Raw genomic sequence first — 21,460 nt, forward strand, 5'->3', positions numbered from 1 at the left:
ATAATTTTTTGTGAACGGTGGTTATAATTTACACTTTTTTAATAGTTGTGACTGTAAAAGTAGCAAGAAAATTATATTACATACCTATTAATACGAGTACGGCACATGATATACTACTCATTTTAGATTCAAATTCCTCTGAAATTATATGTTTAATGTATAATATGTATACATGATATATTTATATGTACATTATTCATATAAAATAATGAAAATGCTGATATGGAAACATAGCATTGATTTTTCCCATATCATTGAATTTTGATACAATTAAATTAATAGCTTTTTTGTTTTATACAAATATTGTTACCTATTTAATAAACTTGTGAGGTGAGAAAATATAAGTTTCTATTATTTTCCACATTACACCAAGAATGGAAACCTAGATTCATACCAGTAAATTTTCTGTCATCTTTTATTGATATATAATATTATACGCGTACAATTTATATACCTAGGTATCTAGTTTTTTGAGATTTGAGATTAAAAATAATTAAACTAAAAAAAATACATTCAACAAAATCATTTTAATTTAATAATATTTAAATAAACAACATAAGTTTTGATTTTTCTTATAAATACATTTTAAATATTGATAAACTTTACAATTTAATAAGTAATGAACAATATTAGAAATTATATAACCGTTAAATAAAATGGTTTGTTACTAGAAACAGTGTTAATTACTTCTTATGTATCTAATAATTTGTATTTGTCAAAACAGTTTGTGTTTATTAAGTTATATGTGTGCTTGTCTCAACGTTACATTGTTCGTCTAATCTAACTTATAGATTCGTGCTATCTAGATTTATATTATAATAACTTTAAAAATAATTAAACATAATATTACGTAATAAGACCTACAAGACGAGATTTTGGATAAGTGTATATTATATCTCAGGCACTTCACAAAAAATGTAAATACTTGTAAAATTATTGTTTTCTTTATCCTGTAACAAATAGGAATATTTAAATAAAATTATAAAATATTTTAACATTAAATAAGATTTTGCTTTGGCAATTTCCGAAAAAAATATAAAAATAAATGAACTAAGAAAAAATGCGTGTTATCTATGTATATCTAAACAATCATATAATATTATTTACTATAAGAAATAAAATCGAAGAGTATAGTTCTCCTTAAAATCGAGGGCCTCATATGTATAAGACAAATCGTGTGGAAGAGCTTAAATAAAAAATGTAAGTAATATATAATATTATACAGCCATGTATAAAATTTCCATGATAATCAATAATAATATAATCATATATCAAGGAAAAACTTTGATAATTTATTTCTTGGTTCTATTCAAAACTTACGAGTAAAAAAATTAAAAACTTATAAAAATTAAAAAAAAAAAAATTTTAATTTAAGAAAGTTGAGCGTCCTATTACCATAAATCTCTATACCGTCCTTCAACCTCACTTCTATTTTAGATATTTTCGTCTTATCTACCTATTTTTTTAATTATTTTTAATAAATATATCGATTCCCTAGGCATATGTAACTTACAAAGAAAACATTTAAGTGTTCATCTACTTTCAAAATCAATTCTTGTATATTTTCTATGTATATCTACTTTTTATACAATAATTATACAAAATATAATTAATTTTAAGCATTTGAACTTAAAGTAAGTTAATTCAGTAAATATTTTTAGGTAAAAATGTTAATGAATAAAATTATTTAATATTGTAAAATTGTGTGAACTTGAGTTCTATCGCATTTATGTGATCTCGAAATACAGACCAACTCTTAAAATATAAATATATAATATTATAACAATTTTCCTAAACCTCTTATAATTTCATAAATTCATAGCACACATTTTATGCGTATTCCAAATGAATAACCTATATTTGCTGTATAATATATATATTTTTTTTTTATTATTATCAACGGATTAACAAATAAATAAAAACTAGTGGGTTGGGTTAGGTGCCACTCTTTACATGGATTAGTCATTATATAATAAAATTGCCGTTGTGCACTCCTGAAGTCTCGACTATTGACCAATATTAAGACCACATAAGACAAACGATACCGATGTTTTGTAAGATGCAATAGAATACATTAAATATTGTGTTATTAATTACTGAAGTATTCCGTCAGATCAGAACTTGATTCCTTGTAAACGTCCTATTTTTGATTTTAGGTCATAGTGCATATATAATTTGTCAATTGTGCTGTATTCGCACTACAAGTGCATATTATATTAAAGTTATGAAGTGAAACTAGATTTAAGTTTAAAACCATTGGAAAACGGTTATTATGATAAATAATTATTATCACGAATATCGATTATTATTATAAATCATAATACGTTATTTATTACCCGTCAATTTTTTTTTTAAACTTTTTAGTACAATAATTATAATAATATTAGTCTTTGCAAACACCTATGAATTAATATTAAGTTTCTTTGATGTTTGCGTTTATTATTAATTATCAAGTGTATGATTTAAATTCATTTTTAATATGATTCTTAGATTTGTATTTATCAGACTAGATAAAATTTAAACAATGTCAATAAATTAATTAAATTTATCTTAATGCGCATTAAATTTAGCAATAAAATTATACTAGTAAAATTGTTTGATGAAGTAATATACCCTATCAATACTAAGTACTAACTAATAAATAATAACCTATATTATACAATTATGAGATATTCATTATTTATTTCACTATTGATGGACAATATGTATCTTGATTTTTTATATAGCTTAAAATTTAAATCATTAACAATTTAAAAATTTAGTTTTTTCTCATTTGAAATGTTGATAGGTAATACAGTAATACAAATATCATGTAAAATAATAATAACACAGTGAAATAAGTTACTCAATGAATATTAACTAAAATATAATATGGAATAGTTTATTTTAGAAAATTCATGTTTTTTTATCGATGTTTTAGTTTATTATCACGACTTTTTATTTTTATTATTTATAAAATAGGTAACCGTTATATAGATAATAAATATGTATATTGTATACGTATAGGTTACATTCTTAAAAGTATTAAATGATAAATAAGTTATAAGTTCACTGTATAATTTGCTATGTTGTCATTATTTAAAATTCAAAATTAATAGAATGGATTATAGTTCTATCAGAGTTATTGAAAATTACAAATATACCTTGCTCGTTTAAATCTTTTAAGATATTTATGATGATAAATACCAAAAATTATTGATATAATCTTACACTGGATAAATAATTGACGTAGATATTTTTGTGTAAAATTTTTAATTTATCGATTGCAGTTAATTTGGGTTCAAGATGATGTAAGACGATATAACAATAATTGTGTGCATATTGAATGTTCTCAGCGTGTGTTCTTTAAAATGCACAATATACTTTATACACAATATTACGATTCATAAGAAACCAAATATCAAATTCAAAAGATTATTAGATGAATTGACTTAAACAATGCACATGGTTTATTATTAGATACATCGAATATATCGAATAAGTGGATATATAGATATAAAATAACCACAATCATATTTCGTAGAAAGTACCATATTATGCAGTCAATCATAATTTTATATTATAATATACAATGATAACGAAATAAAAACATAATATCATATTGTAATTAATACTGATACAACACGCATACTTAATGACGCGGAGAAATAATATTATTATTTATTATTCATTATAAATTCTTCTCCTTGTTTTGAAAACAAGAGACCAAAAATACTACGTGTTGTGTACATTACTCAGTATAAATATATGTATATTATATAATTGAGTATATGGCATACGTGCAATCTTATAAATTTAAACACTGAACGTGCACAACATATTTTAATAGTTGGGTTGTTTTTGTTGTACCTATCTTAACAATGACTATTTAAAATAAAACATAATATACTTATTCATGTGTTATCAATGAAAACCACTGATCTATATTTTACACATTATACTGATAAACAATGCACCTAAGTATACCACATTATTATTATTTGTAACTTATTATGCATCAGTACATTACTATAGTCTATAACATTCCATATATAGGTACTGTGTTTGGTAACAAATTAGAATTTGGTACAATTCGGAAGAATAGGTAATAATTTATTTTTATCTTTTTTTCTTCTTATTTTTCAACATTCTAACAACAATAGGCTCATCTAAATTTTAAATATTTCTAACTGATCTCACTATTCATTCAAAATATATTTACATTTTTATAAACTTAAATAGTTCAAATAACATTTTGCTTTGATAATAAGCACGAACATGTTCAGTGGATCAAATTATCTGCTTAAAAATAAAATATAAATTTAAAAAAAAAGAAGAAAAATATTAAATGTTGTTTTGTAACTACTAACGTTAATAGCTTTTGAAATAATACATAGGTGTTCATTAAAAAAAACTTCCTGTAAGTCACTAAATGTAAATATTCAGATTTCAAATTTCCATAACTCTATTATGTATGCATTATAAATTTATCTGTATTTAAACATAAAACATAAGCAAAATTAAAAAATGAAATGGGTTGTATTAAGTTTGTAACTATAAAATAACTAAAGCTGTGTAGGTATGTAAATATGAAAAGAAATTTAATCTATAGCCATATACGTACCATGAACAATTTATTATGTAATATTATGTATTTGAAAATATCATCGATGGGATAAGTTGTTGTGAACTAAGTAGTTCAATGGCATGGTCACGATTAAATGACATGTTGAAATATCGCAAAATGTAAAAATACAAAAAAATCAACATTTATTTACAAATGGTGATACCTATTAATCGTTCGGTGTAAATATTTAGGTCGAAAAAGATAAATTATTGTTTTTATAGAACATAGCTGATAGTGTGAATACTTAATCAATATAATTTTAATACTTAAATAATACCTATGCATTATTCCATATTTAATAAACAAATTAACTTTTTACATAAATAATGATATATTAATGTATGTATATAATTAATATACTAGGCACATTAATCAATATTACGATGTTATTATTTTTTTAATAATATATTATATTATATTAAAAAAGAGAAAGAATTATTTATTTTTGAATGATATGGGCTTGTTGTCCATAGTGTTTTCTACTGTAAAAACCATAGTAATCTTTATTTTTTATATCATTTTACAGGTTTTATTCCGTTTAATTATTCCTTGAACTTTGTATTGTTATCGAAATTCACTTGATTATATATTTTCTTCACATAATACAATAATTCCTATAAACCTAATAAACCTAACAATTAAAATATGGAAATATAAAATATGACATGTAAAAGTAATTTGAATAATATATTATTCATAATATTTGTTTTTACAAGCTGTAATAAAACTACTATGTATTAAGTATGAGTAATTTATTTTTTTGAATAGTCCAAAATGTGTTTTTGTATTGAGACAAAAAAAAAACAGCAGAAAAACTTAATATATTAATATGAATCATATGTTACTTCAACGCAATTCTCAGAATACAAAAATATTATTTTATTACCTATTATATATTTCTACAATATTTCTACACAATTAATTAAGTAATATAATATAATCCAAATACATTTAATTCATACTGTATTCGCATTAACTTCAGACCTTAAAGATAATATTTGACAATATAAAACAATAATATTAGTGAATCAAAAAGATTTTTAAAAAGTTAAAGATATATTTTTTTATACAAACCTTTTTGTCAAAAAATTTTACACCTAAAAAAATAATTTGAAAAAAATGTGAAACACTTATAAAAATGTATACAAATCATTTAAGTACTCGTTAAAATTATTTAAGATACATAATAATATCATTGATTAGAATGATTTTTATTGGATTAAAACATTTAAAACAATGAACTATCACAACAAAAATACAATTATTAAAAACGAGAAGTCAAAGTAAAATAATGATGCTAAAGCATTATTATGTGTATACAATAAAATACATAAGTTAAAAATTTGAAATTTTTATGAAAATTTTATTAATATTTAGTGGATTTTCATTTTTCTCATAATAGTACCTAATTCGATATATTTTAGTGTCATGCACAAAAGATTAATATATTGTTATTACAAGTTATCAATGATTTTGTTCCCAACCGTGATATTGTTAAAATAATAATTGATTAATGTACAACAAGATTATTGTGAAGTGTTAAGATAATATTATTAGTCATTACAAATCTCATTGTGTTAACTGTTAAATAATATTTTGATTAATACATTTTGAATTGCGTGATTTTGTTTACGTCATAAGACCAGAAATAAATTCTAGGAGTAGAAAATAGTTTTGATATTATATTGAATTGGGTAACATCATCATTATTTTATTATAATTATTTATAATTTTTCTAGATGATATTAAAAATGAAATTAAAATATTATGTACAGTTGGTAATGAAATAAATTTAGTATACGCCTCATCCATATTTTGATTTAACTAAGTATATACTGGAACTAAAATAATGAAGGTAGTAGAATTAATAATTATGTAATAATAAATTTGACTAATACTATTGTTTTTATTATTATTTTGTTATGAATCATTAAAAATATTTTTGATCGTTATTGAATTTATAATATATAATATTATAATATATATATTATAAAAATAAAAAACCGTTCAATGTATTATGAAAAGTTTACTTACCTATTTTGTTTATTTCATATCTTTTGGAGCTAAAATGATACAATAATTTATCGTACATAATATAGTTACTAAAACGAGTAATAAATAATTATGTACGGTTATGTACATAAAAAAATTCTCCGACTAACCATACAAAAAAAAAAAAAAAATTGACACATATATTTCAAACTTTTGCCAATAATCAATATTTTAGCAATATTTTTGTGAAATTTAGTAACTAACGTATGTAACTTATATTATAACTACTCAATAAATCAAAAATTAAATTGAAATAATACATTTTTAAGGTGTATATTCGTTGAAATTGTGTTTCTTGCATATGTTCTCCTATAGTTATTATATATTTACAAGAAGAATCATTCACTTTGTGGTGAAAATATTTTTGATTCACTTTGACAAAAATATAGTATTATGAATAAAGTATTTTACAAGTAGGTATGTGATGTAGTTATGAGCAAGCTGTATAGCTATTTTTTTCATAAAAACTATATTTTATATATTTTATATTCCGATAGATCGCACGCGTTAGGTTAACATATTATTTATTTTAATTGTGTTAGGAAAATCAATATTATTTAATATACATGTATGAATATATTGCACATTAAACTTAAATCGTCACTGTGTGACGGTTGAAAATATAATATAACAATACAATATTATTATAACCAATGAATACAAAAACGCTTAATGATCGTTACGCTTTTAATTATTTTTTTAATTTACATAAAAACTGTGACAGCTCGTTTTTAAGTACATGAGACTGAAACTTTAAATTGTAAAAATATTTTATTAATGGTCTTTGGACGGAAATTTAAATATATTTTAGACACAAATAAACATAGCAAAATTTAAAAAAAAAATAAGGCAGTTTAAAAATATGAATTTACTTTTTTCGAGCAATTTACCTTCATGTAATTTGTTTTTATATTTAAAACAATAAGCTCTAAAGACTATATAAATATTCAACAAATTGAAATTGCATCAGCTTAACTGACAGTCGTACAAATCGCTATAAAAATATGACAATTCCACTGCGCAATAAACCTTCATAGCTCAAAAGTCATATTTATAATGGTATTATCATTACTTACCTAATGATATTTTATAATAGAAGGTATTATTAATAGTAGTAATGTTATGGTAAACAAAGTAGTAATGATTAATCGGATTCCCTATTGTCATCGATTCAAAATTTAAAAAAAAAAAATAAGATATCAATAGTTGCTCAATAATATTATTAGGTTTCATTAATCTAATAATGCTGTGAACAATGCTCAGACGATTTGAGAAATATTTTATAAAAATTAGATTTGCTTGGTTTCATAGAAAGCATTGTGCACCGTTGAGTGTTAGCCAGACATTTTTTCACAAAGACATGTTTCGGATATTATTCCTGTCCGAATATCATAATAACGAGACGCTTTTGAACAAGACATCTATATTTTTTAACCTGCTCAAGAATAGGTATAGTGATAAACGTCAATCGATTGGCCATAACCTATTACAATACGTCAATACCTATGTAGGTATTTTCTACTTAAAATAACTGTAATATATTAATATAAAATCTCTAAAATCACGTTATGATTCCAGTTATATATTTTTTTTTATTATAATACTCACGAATTTTTTATATTTTAACCATTATTTAATTACGTACACATTTATTTTTAAAAGCAATAATGCGTGTCTCTGCATAATGTTTATGTTTAGATAATTTTTATTATGGATAAAATTTGTTCGACCAAAAAAAATTGTATATTTAATTATCAACATTTAGTTTAAAAATCATTTATAATTGTTGATGTTATATGTTAAAAAACACACACAATATTATTACATTATATATGTATGATATAAGAAAGTTTTAAATAATATTTGACAAATAATTCTCAATGTTACTTGATTTGTTCTGGTACAATTTCGGTACGAGGTAAACAGACAATTGCGAGATAATTAATTCTATTCGGATAACGTAAAACATTCACTTGACTACTTCCATTGAAACGATAGTCATACGTTTTACAATAGCCCAATATTTTGTTTCCAGTTTCCATGATTTTAATTTTAAGTTTAAATATAGGTCAACTTGGTTTTAATATTCACTAAGAAATATATCGGTATTTTTTCCTTTTCATCTAAGAAATTTGCACCGAACAATTTCTAATACTATCATGTTACAAGATAACGCGTGTGTTATTTGAATTTATAAACATCAACCAACCAATTTAAAATGTATAATTTACATATTCAATTTTTGAATCAAATTAAGTGGTCCATCTTCAAGCCTTGGAAACTTGGAATAGTTACAACATATTTTTGACCCATAGAACAGATACTGTGGTATATTATGTTGTTTCAATGCCATTTGAAAGCGAATTATAATATATATATATATGTGTATATGATAATGTTTACGTAAACCACTTGTTCTTCTCATCCAAAATTGATTAAATATTTTCTCAGTGTTTCAGAGAAATGTTCTCACAATTATTATTTTTGAAATTTAGATTAAATTAAATCATATTATATTGAACATATAGATACTAATATAGTATTATATAATATATTATACACATCATTCAATAGTTACAATAGTAAAAATACTTGATTTTTTTAATTCTGTAGTACATCCATTAACCTATACATAATTTGACTAATTAAAACATTTATTTAAACTGAAAACTTATCAATAAATACGAATATATGATTACTTTTTCAACGTGTTTTTCTTCTGCACTGTTTCATAGCATTAGATTGTTTACAACGATGTTACACTGCGATATCATTTCGATTTTGCAGATAAAATGTAATTGTTATTAGTACGTATTTATACTATTTTCATCAAATTTCAACTATAATCAAATAATAATCTGATCTATTGTATTGACCTCATTAATTATAATCATGATAGTTACTAGTTACTTATAATGTATTGTAGTACCTTGTAGTTCTACATAATTATTTTAAAATGATTAGTTTAACACTAAATATATTAAAATTAAAAATATTTTACTTACCTAAATATATTTCCTGTAAGTGCACAAATAGTAGACCTATTATAATATTATAATTAAACTCAAAGTTAAAATAAAATGGATAATAGCTATAATTGCTATAACATCAAACATTTTTAACTAAAGCATAAGAGTAAAATTTTAATTTGCTGTTTATTAATACTAAAAGTCACCTCTAATTAAAATTATATTGCCTAATTAAAATAATAATTTTAATAATTATTCTGTTATTTGTGTTTTAATAACAATATAAGGTATATAACATACACACCTCAAATGATAATAAATTATCTATATTATATTTGACGTCACTGTGTACTTTTTTTTATCCATTACGTGCAAATCACTAATCTATCTAATCTGATTTCTTAACATATTTTAAAGTTTACAACTTTACATTATTTAATTACAATTAAAAAATACGAAAAAATATGTAACCAAAAGGAATAAAATGTTCAAAAAAAGTTTATGTTAGAATTCTGGAATTCACATTTTTGTTGGGTTTTATAATATTTAGTGAAGAAAAAATTCTACATTATTTGACAGTAGTCAAATTACGTAGTCTTTGCTTGTAATGTTTTTACTATTCAGTGCTTTGATTGAAAAATTGTTTGTGGTGATATATAGTTATGGGAGATGTGTTTCTCTTTATCTAATCAGATAAGAACGTTATTATATGTATGTGTTTCATGTGAACCTAAAATGTACTTGAAATAATTTGTTTTAGTTGATGTATAATAATATTTTTGTTTATAGTAGACAACCAGATGTATGTAATCAAAGGGGCAAGGCCGAATCATTGATATAATTATATACTAAACATAGCCCCTATGAGTATATTTTTTAGTACTCGTCTGAACTCTGAAGTTTATTTAAACTTTATAGATACCTAACTAGACATATTCGACATAATTCGAGAATAGCCGTTTGTTTAGATATATTTTCCAAGCAAATGTATCATCATGAAAAACCATTAAATTTCCTATGTACATTTTTGTGATAAGTGTTAACAATATTAAAAAATAAAATCATAAATAATACACGTATAATAAAAATCTTTTTCGCGATAACTTTTTTTGACCGTGAATAGTTTGTTATAGGTTCTTTCGGTTAAACAACAATCGTTGACAGAGTAAAAAATATTTGTCGATGGTCGACTGTCAAACGACGGTGCACTAAAACAATATGTACTACACAAGCTTACAAATTATAAGTACATTCCTATGCAAGTGTACTAGGTACGTATAATAACGTAATAGGCGTATACATAGGATCGATGTCTAAGATAAATAACTTTTGTGCACGCGTCACAATAATGTTGTAAAGCTCAATCTTCACGCACGCAAATCGACGATTCGTTACATTTCTCCAAATAATGTCTCAAATATATATTGTGTCAAGAACGTGTTATAATATCGTTATTCGTCATCAGCATTGTTCGATGTCACACATAGATATTACCTATACCGATCCATACTTATAATATCATTAAATACTCGAGTAAGTACCACCTATAAATTATCGACCTGCAAACAGAGAAATCGTCGCATTAGCGTATTTAAAAGGCGTACAACATGATCGGCGTATAATTGCGTTATAATTATATCGCGTTTAGGCCCTACGCTGCAGCACTGTGTCTCGGCGAAAGCATTTCAAGGGGAACGTAAACAGCCACGGGGGTGGGGAGGGGGCACGGACGGAATGTTTTAACGACTGGCGCCACCACTTACACCGAGTGGTAGTGCGTAAACTATACCAATATACCGATATATGGTAGAAGTATATTATTACGGCGGAGGACCTTGAAAACGCGGAGCGGCACGCGTCTGCTCGGTAACGAACCCGATCGACCGTAAGTCGGTTCGCGCACACCGATGTCGCTTACGAACCTCCGCGGTGTGGCAGCGCGCTCGCACTGATCCAACGCGTGTCTTCGTCCGTTATCGCTCAATTATAGGCATAATATCGCGCAAATAGGTCGAATACGTAAAATATATCGTAGTTTTTCGCACCCGACGACATGAACCCGACCGTAGCGGCGGCTGTGCTGGTGGCGCTGATGTCGGCCCGTTCCGGCCACGGTATGGCGTACACGGTGTTCCAGGCGGTGGTCGAGTACTACCGGACGATAGCGCCGGATCCGGTGGACGCGGTCCCGGACGCGCCGTACGTCGACCGACAGTACGACTTCGTGGTAGTAGGCGCCGGTTCCGGAGGGTCGGTGGTGGCCAACAGGCTGACCGAGGTGGGCGGCTGGACGGTGCTGCTGATCGAGGCCGGCGGTGAGGAGAACGCCATGACGGACGTACCGCTGCTGGTCAGCTACCTGATCGGCACGGGATTCGACTGGGACTACAGGACCGAACCGCAGGACGGCGTGTGCGGCGCGATGGAGGACCGCAGGTGCCGGTGGCCGCGCGGCAAAGTCATGGGAGGCACCAGCGTTATCAACTACATGATGTACACGCGAGGCGTGCCTGAAGACTACGACCGTTGGGCCCGGCTGGGCAATGGCGGTTGGAGTTACGCGGACGTGCTTCCGTACTTCAAGAAATCAGAGGACCTGCAGCAAGACGGCCGGGTAGCCGCGTCTCCCATGGCGGCACACCTGCACGGCCGCGGAGGATATCTCAAAGTCCAGGAGCCGTCGTGGAGGACGCCGCTGGGACCGGCGTTCCTGCGAGCCGGCCGCGAGCTGGGCTACGACACGCCCGTCGACTACAACGGTCCGAGACCGCTCGGCTTTTCGTACGTGCTGGCCACCACGGACCGGGGCACCCGCTGTAGCGCGTCCAAGGCGTTCCTGCGACCCATCCGGAACAGACCCAACCTGACCGTGACCAAACGTGCGACGGTCACCAAAGTGCTCATCGATCCCGGCACGAAGCGCGCGTACGGCGTGCGGTTCGTCAAGAATCGTCGGACGTCGTCGGTGTACGCCCGCAAAGAGGTGATACTGTGCGCCGGGGCGTTGAACTCACCGCAGCTGCTCATGTTGTCGGGCGTGGGCCCTGCCGAACACCTGACCCAGATCGGCGTGCCCGTCGTCAGCGACCTCCGGGTCGGGTACAACCTGCAGGACCACGTGTCCATGGCCGGGTTGGTGTTCCTGGTCAATCAGTCGGTGACCATCGTCGAGAGCCGGTACCGGCACCCCAGGTACTTGGTCCAGTACGCCTTGAACGGCGACGGTCCACTGACCGTGCCCGGTGGCGCCGAGGCGGTCGCGTTCACCGCCACGCGGTACGCCACCAACGGGTCCGTGGTGCCCGACATGGAACTGGTGTTCGGTCCCGGAGCGCTGACCGGTGACACGGGAGGCTCGCTGCACCGGTTGTTCGGCATGCGCGAAGACTTCTACGAACGGGTGTACGGCGGATTCCGCGGCCGGGACGCTTGGGGCCTAGTGCCCATACTTTTGCGACCCCGAAGCCGCGGCAGGGTCATGTTGCGATCGGCCAATCCGTTTCACGCGCCTCTGCTTTACCCCGGATACTTGTCCGACAGCCACGACCGCGACGTGCTTGTCGAAGGCATAAAACAGGTATATACTTAACGACAGCCGTACATGGTATTGCCAGCATATTTTGATTTAAATTTCGTTCGGGTTTATCACGTCGATTATACTCTTATACATTTAACGTACGTGTGAAGTGGAACGCATAATAATATTATAGAATAATTTCTAGCCCGTATACCGTTCATCGATCATATTCTAGTGTGGCTATAATATGTCCCATTTCATACGAGTCTGTTTCTTTTAGTCATCATAGTTATACCGTTTTCCAGACAGACTACGGAACGGGAGTTTATCGTCCCGTTTTTTGCGTATTATTTTTTTTAAAAAATTTTAAACCAAAAATATAAATAACAGATAATAGTTTTAAAAGAACGGAGGTAGTAGAGTGCCAATTAAAATTAGCGAAAACCACGAGACATGTTGGCATATGCAATACAAACTAAAATATAGAATTCTAATTTATTATAAACAATTATATTAGACATTGTTAAATCGTTTAATCTAATATCCAATCAAAAAATTTTAAAAATGTTATAACATCAAAAAAATTAAATTAATAAGTAATAAAGACAAATGATAATGCAATTTTTCTAATTTTTATCAAAAAAAATATAACCAGTATTAATATAGAACAATGTATTAATTTAAAAAAATGTATTAGTTTTGAAATGCAAGTCATTGTGGGAGGATTTTTACGAGATTTTACGTGATTTTACGAGATTGAGATAACAACAATTTTTATATTTTCTTGAAATGTTGAGTTTTTTTATAATATAAAATTTGTAAAATTCTTGTATACCCTAATAAATATAGTGATAGTTTATATCTTCTAATGTTTGAAAATATAAGTCAAATAAGTTAATGTTTCTTTCACAAAAATATTGAATATTAGGTATTAAACACGTATTAGTTTTAATTTTTGTAATTTGATGTACTAATCCCCAGATTAACAATTTGACAAATTTAAAATATTTACGATTTAGTAGTTACTTGGTATACTTAACATATTTAATAGTATAATTTTATTTACTATAATATTGCATATTAACTACAAACAATTTTCTTGAACAATCGTAAATATTTACAACCTACGATCGTATATTTATATTTTATTATGTCGTTTGTGTCAAATTATTAATGTAATAAAATATTGGTTAACATAGGCACTGGCTAAAACCAAAAAAACTAAAAATCAACTTTTACTCCCGTAGGTCTACTATAGGTGTTTTTTTAGTGTCAGGGTAGAAGAAAAAAAGCGAAATACATTTATACTCAGACCTTATACATCATAATATTTCCACACACTTTTGTACCAGTTATTATTACCCCATACTTTTACTACTACAACAAATGTATTCAATATTGTGCGTATTATCAAATAATAATAATATTATATTATAAATAATAAAACCCGTTTGACGACGGGGGCATTGAAATCGCTTTGACGGTTCGTCTGCACAAATTAACTATACCAACACGTTCATATACTCGTATATCTATAAAATATAATATATAATATACGAGTATTATTACAATATACTTACTTCTATTATAGCTACTGCAGATAATAATTTATGCGCAGCCAGACGACGACGATTTCGATACCGGAGGCAATGCCGCGGCGTGACGCGTCTGCTGCAGTTTTAATCACTCTTTTCTTACATATATAAACTTGACCAGTGTTGGTCGACATGATGTATTATAATATGCAATCGATAGCGATAGATTTTAATGTTGTTATTATTATTATTATTATGATAGTGCGTACGACTTGTCATCCGAGTTATACGCGAGTGGGGAAAGAATGAAATCGAAAACCCGTTGACCAGACGACGAGCTTTACGATCACGCGATTTTTACTTGGCCATATCGTTATGAAATCTCTCCGTGGTTGTTGCACACCCACACGACCACAGCCCCCGGTCGAGATGGCCTATTACATTAAACAGGATTATTCAGCGACCATGCTTACTACCATTTCTTCATTTAACAATTAATGTATTTAAATAATATAATTTTTTTTAATTTTTAACGATTTAGTGTACTTAAAACTAAATTTTCAAATATTTAGGTTTTTACACCATTCGAGGAATATTCTAGGACGGCGTTAACTTAATTTCTTAAAATTAAAACAATAATAAAATCGTTTTTTTCCTGTAAACCGTCAAATATATGATAATAATATTACGATGTTCTGAAATGTTTCCAAATTGAAATTCTGTGGATGAGCGTGCTCGGTGAATCGTCCTATTTAAGACGAGCAAATACGCCACCGCGTCTTTTTGTCTACGCAATTCGTTCGTGTGATCAAACAGCTGGAGATGATCAAATACTAACCTACACGTGTGATATATCTATGTAATATTTATTGTAATTGTACACAACATTATTATAGGTACTTTATTTGTTTCACAATCGTTTCGTCGGGCGATCACGACCGTAATTTTTTTTTGGTGGCACACGCGATTCAAACGATCACGTCCGCTGACGACTTCTATATTCATATGATATAATACGACTAATTGCCGACTATATTATGATTTATATTTATCTTTTTCACCAATACTAATTAACAGTATATAAACGCTGCCGTCATCGATGACTATAATGATTTCAATAAATACGATGATGATCAATGCACTCAGTTTTCTTTCCTCGAAAATTATAAAGACTTCAAAGTTTAAAGCATAGATAATACATATTAATTAATGTGTACACACAGATAGGGCTCAAACAACAAACTTAAATTATTTTATAACGTCTGCATGTATATTGTTTTAATGACCATTTCATTAGCATAATAATATATCATTTTCATAATTTAAGTAATGAATATTATATTATATTGATAGAAATTATTTTGCTTGTCCTTCAAAGTTATTTATCTATTCGAAAATTTATATATTTCTCAATACATTTCCAAACTTGTATGATGATTACATTTCAAATTACAATATTATCAGTTAATTAAAACGTAATTTGCCTTTTATTCGTTTTGTCAGTTTTCTTTATAAATGTACTTATCAGTTACCATTAACGAGTTATCAATGTGCTAAATAGTAGGTCTAAATCATAATTAATTTAACAAAACACATTCTTCAATAATTATGGTATGTTTATAGTTTGACGAAATTCTACCGTAAATATTAACAACTCCTTAACTATTATTTTGTCATTTAATCAAATATTTCCATTTTGTGTTAATAATATGTTACACAATTTAATGCTTATCATTTGATTGTTTTCAATTTCTTTTTTGTTTTATAATTATTACTAAAAATTAAATATTTCAACATTCAGAAATAACAATGATAGTAATTCAAAATCATACAACTTTTTTAAAATATAAATGACGTATAAATAAATAAATACATCAATCATTTTATTGATAACTGTACAACATGTATTGTTTTAGAATATTCAAATGGTATATTACATTAATTTAAAATTAACGTAGTGCATTTTAATTTATTACATTATAAAAATATTAAATGTATACAAACTAACAATCAATTGCTTAAAAGGAATCTGCGAAGTTTTGTAATTATCTTGTACATAATATTATTTTATAAACATTTGTAAAATATGTATTAACATATAGTTTTTATATTAATCTTTAAATTCTAAAATCAATAAATTATCACAAATGTATGATACATCATAAAGTAAATAATAATATTATTCATGATAAGTGCGACCATAGTAATAATTAATAACTGTTATTAGCTTAATATAATATAGGTAGCACATTATCTTTACAATAATTATTTGAAGATTGGTTTGTGAGTGGTGACTCATATACATTTTCACAATGAATTTATATAAAATATTGGCCGTGTAACACTAACCAAATAATACCTACCTTGAAATTTTACTGTCACAATTGTAAATATAATTTGAAATGATTATTGAATAAGAAATATAACATATTTACTATAATTACAGTGTGAGTGAATTAATATAATTGATGTTCAACAATATTTTCTAAATAGCTATGACCTTGCGAATTAGTTGCAACATAATAATATAAGATAAAATCATACTTTTTCTTCTTACCCATAAATATGTAATTTTTGGATTTCCGATGTATTATAGGCAGTAATTTATATTTACCCATGAATATTTAAATATTTTCAGATTGCAAAATATAATTATTGAAAAGAGACAAATTTTATTTTACTCGTTTCAATTCAACTTTCAAAAATTTTATAATACAGAAATATTACTTATAAGAGATTACTTATTCAAAAATAATATAATTTTAAAATCAATGATGCTCAAACCACATTTTTTTTAAAGTATAAAAATAGATGCTTTTATTATTTTCTAAATAATTTTAGCAGTCAAAACAGATTTTGGTTCACGGTATCACCGACATAACTTTCTTACAGATGACTAAACATTTTAACAGTGTCTTAAAAAATCTATGATTTAGTTAACTTATAATTCTTCTAAAAAATTTTCAGATATAATGGTTAAAAAATGTATGACAATAATATACTATTATTTGTGCCAAGACGATCTTCCAATTAAAATACAATCGGTTAGTGTATAAATACTATTTATTGTACGGCGTGACGTATAGGCAATAGAGGTACATTGTTGCATTCAATCAAAATACATGTCATTATAATTATAACAATTATAACATGACATAATTGTATTATGTTATCAATAATTGTAAATAAACCCTTTTTTACTTTATTAGTTATTACTAGGGCTAGGATTTATATGCAATAAAAAGTTGTAAAATATGCATTTTATTTACCAAAATATGCAAAAATATGCAAAAACAAATTTTTATTATTTCTAGAGTATTATTATTTATCATAATTCAAAATTGTATTATTATTACATTAAAATATTGAATATTAGTTTATATTATATCATTATTACATGCTACTATAATGTGTTTTTTCAATAATTTTCAAATACAAACATCCAGCGATTTGAACGTAAAATAGATTTATACTGACTTAAACTCCTTTCCACATCACACGATGTTATTGGTGCATATTTTAAATAATGCGATTTATCCTGGAGTTAATCAATATCAATTTCTTAGATAGATAATATTTATACTTTTTATTTACAATAATTCGAGGGATAAACCAAAAATTATCGATTTTATGAAAAAAACACCATTTAAAATTAACAATAAATTATAAAAATTTGAAAATTTAAGTTAAAAAAAGTCAAAATTCCAAAAATCTATAAATATGCAATTATATGCATTGTGTTCAAAATATGCAAAAATATGCAAAAATAAATTGGTTCTATTTAAACGAGAATTAGCCAAATCGTGGACAAATCTGACAACCATTAAATTTGGACTTAAGGAAAAAAACATGCAAATGCATATAAATCCTAGCCCTAGTTATTACCATACAACTATATTATAGATTTACTATTTTTGTTCAAATGTGTTTTAATAATCTTCTCTTAGTTTAGAGACTTTTATGGAGGATCGGAATGTGTTTTAAAAAAGTGATTTTGTTTAAAATATTTTATACATTTACGTTTAAAACCTTTAAAAATACATACAATTGTATCGTAGTTTATACTATAAAATGAACATTTTTTTTGTAGATCACGTTATATATACAACCATGCCACAGATAATATTATATAAATGATGTTATTTTATAATATGTAACTATATATTGCACTTGAAACAAAACATTGTTATAAATTAAATTTTTTTTTTTTTTGCATTGTTTAAAACATTACAAAAATATATTTGAAACAAAAAACAGAATTTATTTTAAACAAATACCTAAAACGTTTGTTTTGTATTGTTAAAAAAAACTGTTTATTTTCCGACCCTGTTTTTATGCCACTGAAGTTCTAAATGTGATTCCATGGGTCGTAACAATGAAAATAATATAAAATAACAGTAAAAAATATCATAATATTTGTTTTTATTTTTAATTGTTTTTTTTTCACTTCGTTTGATAATCATGTTGCAGGCCATTGCTGTAAGCAAAACCCAAGCTTTCCAAAAATACGGATCTACGCTGTTGTCAGTGCCGTTTCCGGGCTGCGAACACGAGTCGTTCGGGTCGGACGCATACTGGGGTTGTTCCATCAGGCAGTTGACCACCAACCTTCACCACCAGGTGGGCACGTGCAAGATGGGACCGGTCTCAGACCCAGATGCCGTGGTCGATCCAAAGTTGAGGGTGCGCGGTGTTAAAGGGCTCAGAGTAGTGGACGCGTCGGTCATACCACTCATACCAGGCGGTCATACCAACGCGATAACATTCATGATCGGCGAGAAAGCGGCTGACATGATCAAGGAAAACTGGATCAAATAATTGAACCGATTGTGTAACGCTGTGAATGTTGGATAACATATGCTCGGTAGGTTCCGTGTTGAAATATTTTATCATTTTTTCGACAAATATCTAAATAAAATTATATTATTTGGGGGAAAAAAATTATTTTTTATCAGTTGTTACGCGTTGCGATGTATACGCTGTTTTATTCAGTTCTCACCAACATCATCTTACGTGAAACAATTTGTGTTCCAGGTGTGAATGACTAATGTGGTGATAAATCAATAATTAAATAATGCCATGTCCTACATTATATTATTCATATCAATATAATATTGGACAATGTAATCGTTTTATGGAACAGATTCGCTGTCGTCGATACCTCTGTCCACATCTACAGTAATACACAACTAATCGATTGCACACATTTTGATTCAACAGATAATAGTGTTCATTCTATTAATGGAACTGTAAACTAAACGTGTACATAAGAAGATTATAATGATATTATCTAGTCAAAAAAAAAAAAAAAATGTGCAATTTTGTTTGCATTTTTTTTTTTTTTTATTATATTACCTAATACCTACCTATATTTAGTTTATTCCTATTTCTTTTTATGGATATTATGTAAAAATATTTTTCTATTGAACTATATCAAATATAATACGTATGACTTATAATTAAATGAATTTTATTATGTTTTACTAAACTTCAAATCGAAAATTTAAGAAATACAATATACATATTATTATCTTAGTTTTAAAAAAGAATCATCTAGTGTAAGTGTGTAAATTATAAATAATGTAATTATACTTTAGCTGTTTTTCTTAATAACATTACTTTTTCTATTAGGTACGTTAATTGTAAGTTGTGAAATATAGTTAATACTAAATAATATGAAATTTTTTATTTTATGAATAAATATATTTGACAATACATTGATGTAATATACCTAAATCCTAGGGTTTTTTCTCATTCACACGATTCCACACAAAATAAATTTGTGACATTGCTGATTTTAATTTAAAAAATAATTTTAGACATCGAAAAATTTAAAATCTAGTATAAAGAAAGTGAACCTAGTTTAAAAGAAGCACACATGGATTCAAATGATAAACTTGGATAGTGGTTGAAGCGATTTTTCGCTTTACATTTCTCTTACGTTGTAACTTGTAAGTTCATTCACTGAACTTACAAAGTTACAACTTATAAGTGTTAACTCTAATTTTTAATTAATTGTTTCATCGTGTAATTTTACTGACTTATTTTTATAACAATCAATTTCGATAAAAATAAATATCATAATTACATTTTTTTTTTTTTTTTACCATAACTGGCCACATTGCAGTAATTTTTTTATGCAGAATTGCATGTTACACTCTGGTCATATAAAATAAATTTTTTAATTACGAAAATGTGCGGAATCAGGTATGCAAAAAGTGGAGTATCCGCATCGGCTCCCATTTGTCCGCTTTGGCTCCCACTATTCATTTGAAGGTGGCCGTATCGGCTCTAAAGTATTCCCTTCAGAAGGTGTATATTTTACGGAATCGGTTTAACGATTAGACCTGTTTTGTGCATACTGTGTTTTTTTTTACATGGCTGTCATAATTTTAAATACATATTTCTAACCTCAATAGCTAATATAATACTTAATATACTTGAACAACAATATTATTTAACCTTATATTATTTTTATGTACAAGTATTATAAAACAAAAAGAAAAAAAATATCACATAATTGGTAAAGATTTCGGACTTTTACTAACGGTGGTGTTTATCCTAAGATTTACCGAATCTCGTTTATAAAAATCCAAACTTCAAAAACCATTAAGGGTTTGACCAAACTACTTTATATATCCTAGGTTTTACCTGTATTTAAACCTTTACCGTAACATATATAATATATACTGATTACATGAATATTAGCTTAATAACTCGGCTTCGCCTGTGTAGTTTTCCACTTCCACCAAATACCAGCTATGGATTTTTTTCTATTTTT

General features: G+C 28.1%; 1 protein-coding gene across 1 annotated transcript; it reads left to right on the forward strand.

Annotated features, from left to right (window-relative positions):
* The first annotated feature begins 11,365 nt into the window (after nt 1-11,365).
* LOC114121315 (glucose dehydrogenase [FAD, quinone]-like) lies at nt 11,366-20,292 on the forward strand. Its single transcript, XM_027983582.2, has 3 exons — nt 11,366-13,204; nt 19,150-19,543; nt 19,714-20,292. The coding sequence occupies exons 1-2, from the start codon at nt 11,681-11,683 to the stop codon at nt 19,495-19,497; spliced, it is 1,872 nt and encodes a 623-aa protein (XP_027839383.1). The 5' UTR covers nt 11,366-11,680; the 3' UTR covers nt 19,498-19,543; nt 19,714-20,292.
* The last annotated feature ends 1,168 nt before the right edge of the window (nt 20,293-21,460 follow it).

Source organism: Aphis gossypii, chromosome 1, assembly GCF_020184175.1.
Source record: "Aphis gossypii isolate Hap1 chromosome 1, ASM2018417v2, whole genome shotgun sequence".
Lineage (NCBI taxonomy): Eukaryota > Metazoa > Arthropoda > Insecta > Hemiptera > Aphididae > Aphis > Aphis gossypii.

Excerpts from the sequence above, each read along its gene's own strand:
- LOC114121315 (XM_027983582.2), top strand. The coding sequence starts at position 11,681 with ATGAACCCGACCGTAGCGGCGGCTGTGCTGGTGGCGCTGATGTCGGCC. Across the intron at positions 13,205-19,149 it reads TTGTCGAAGGCATAAAACAG|GCCATTGCTGTAAGCAAAAC; the intron begins GTATATACTTAA and ends ATCATGTTGCAG.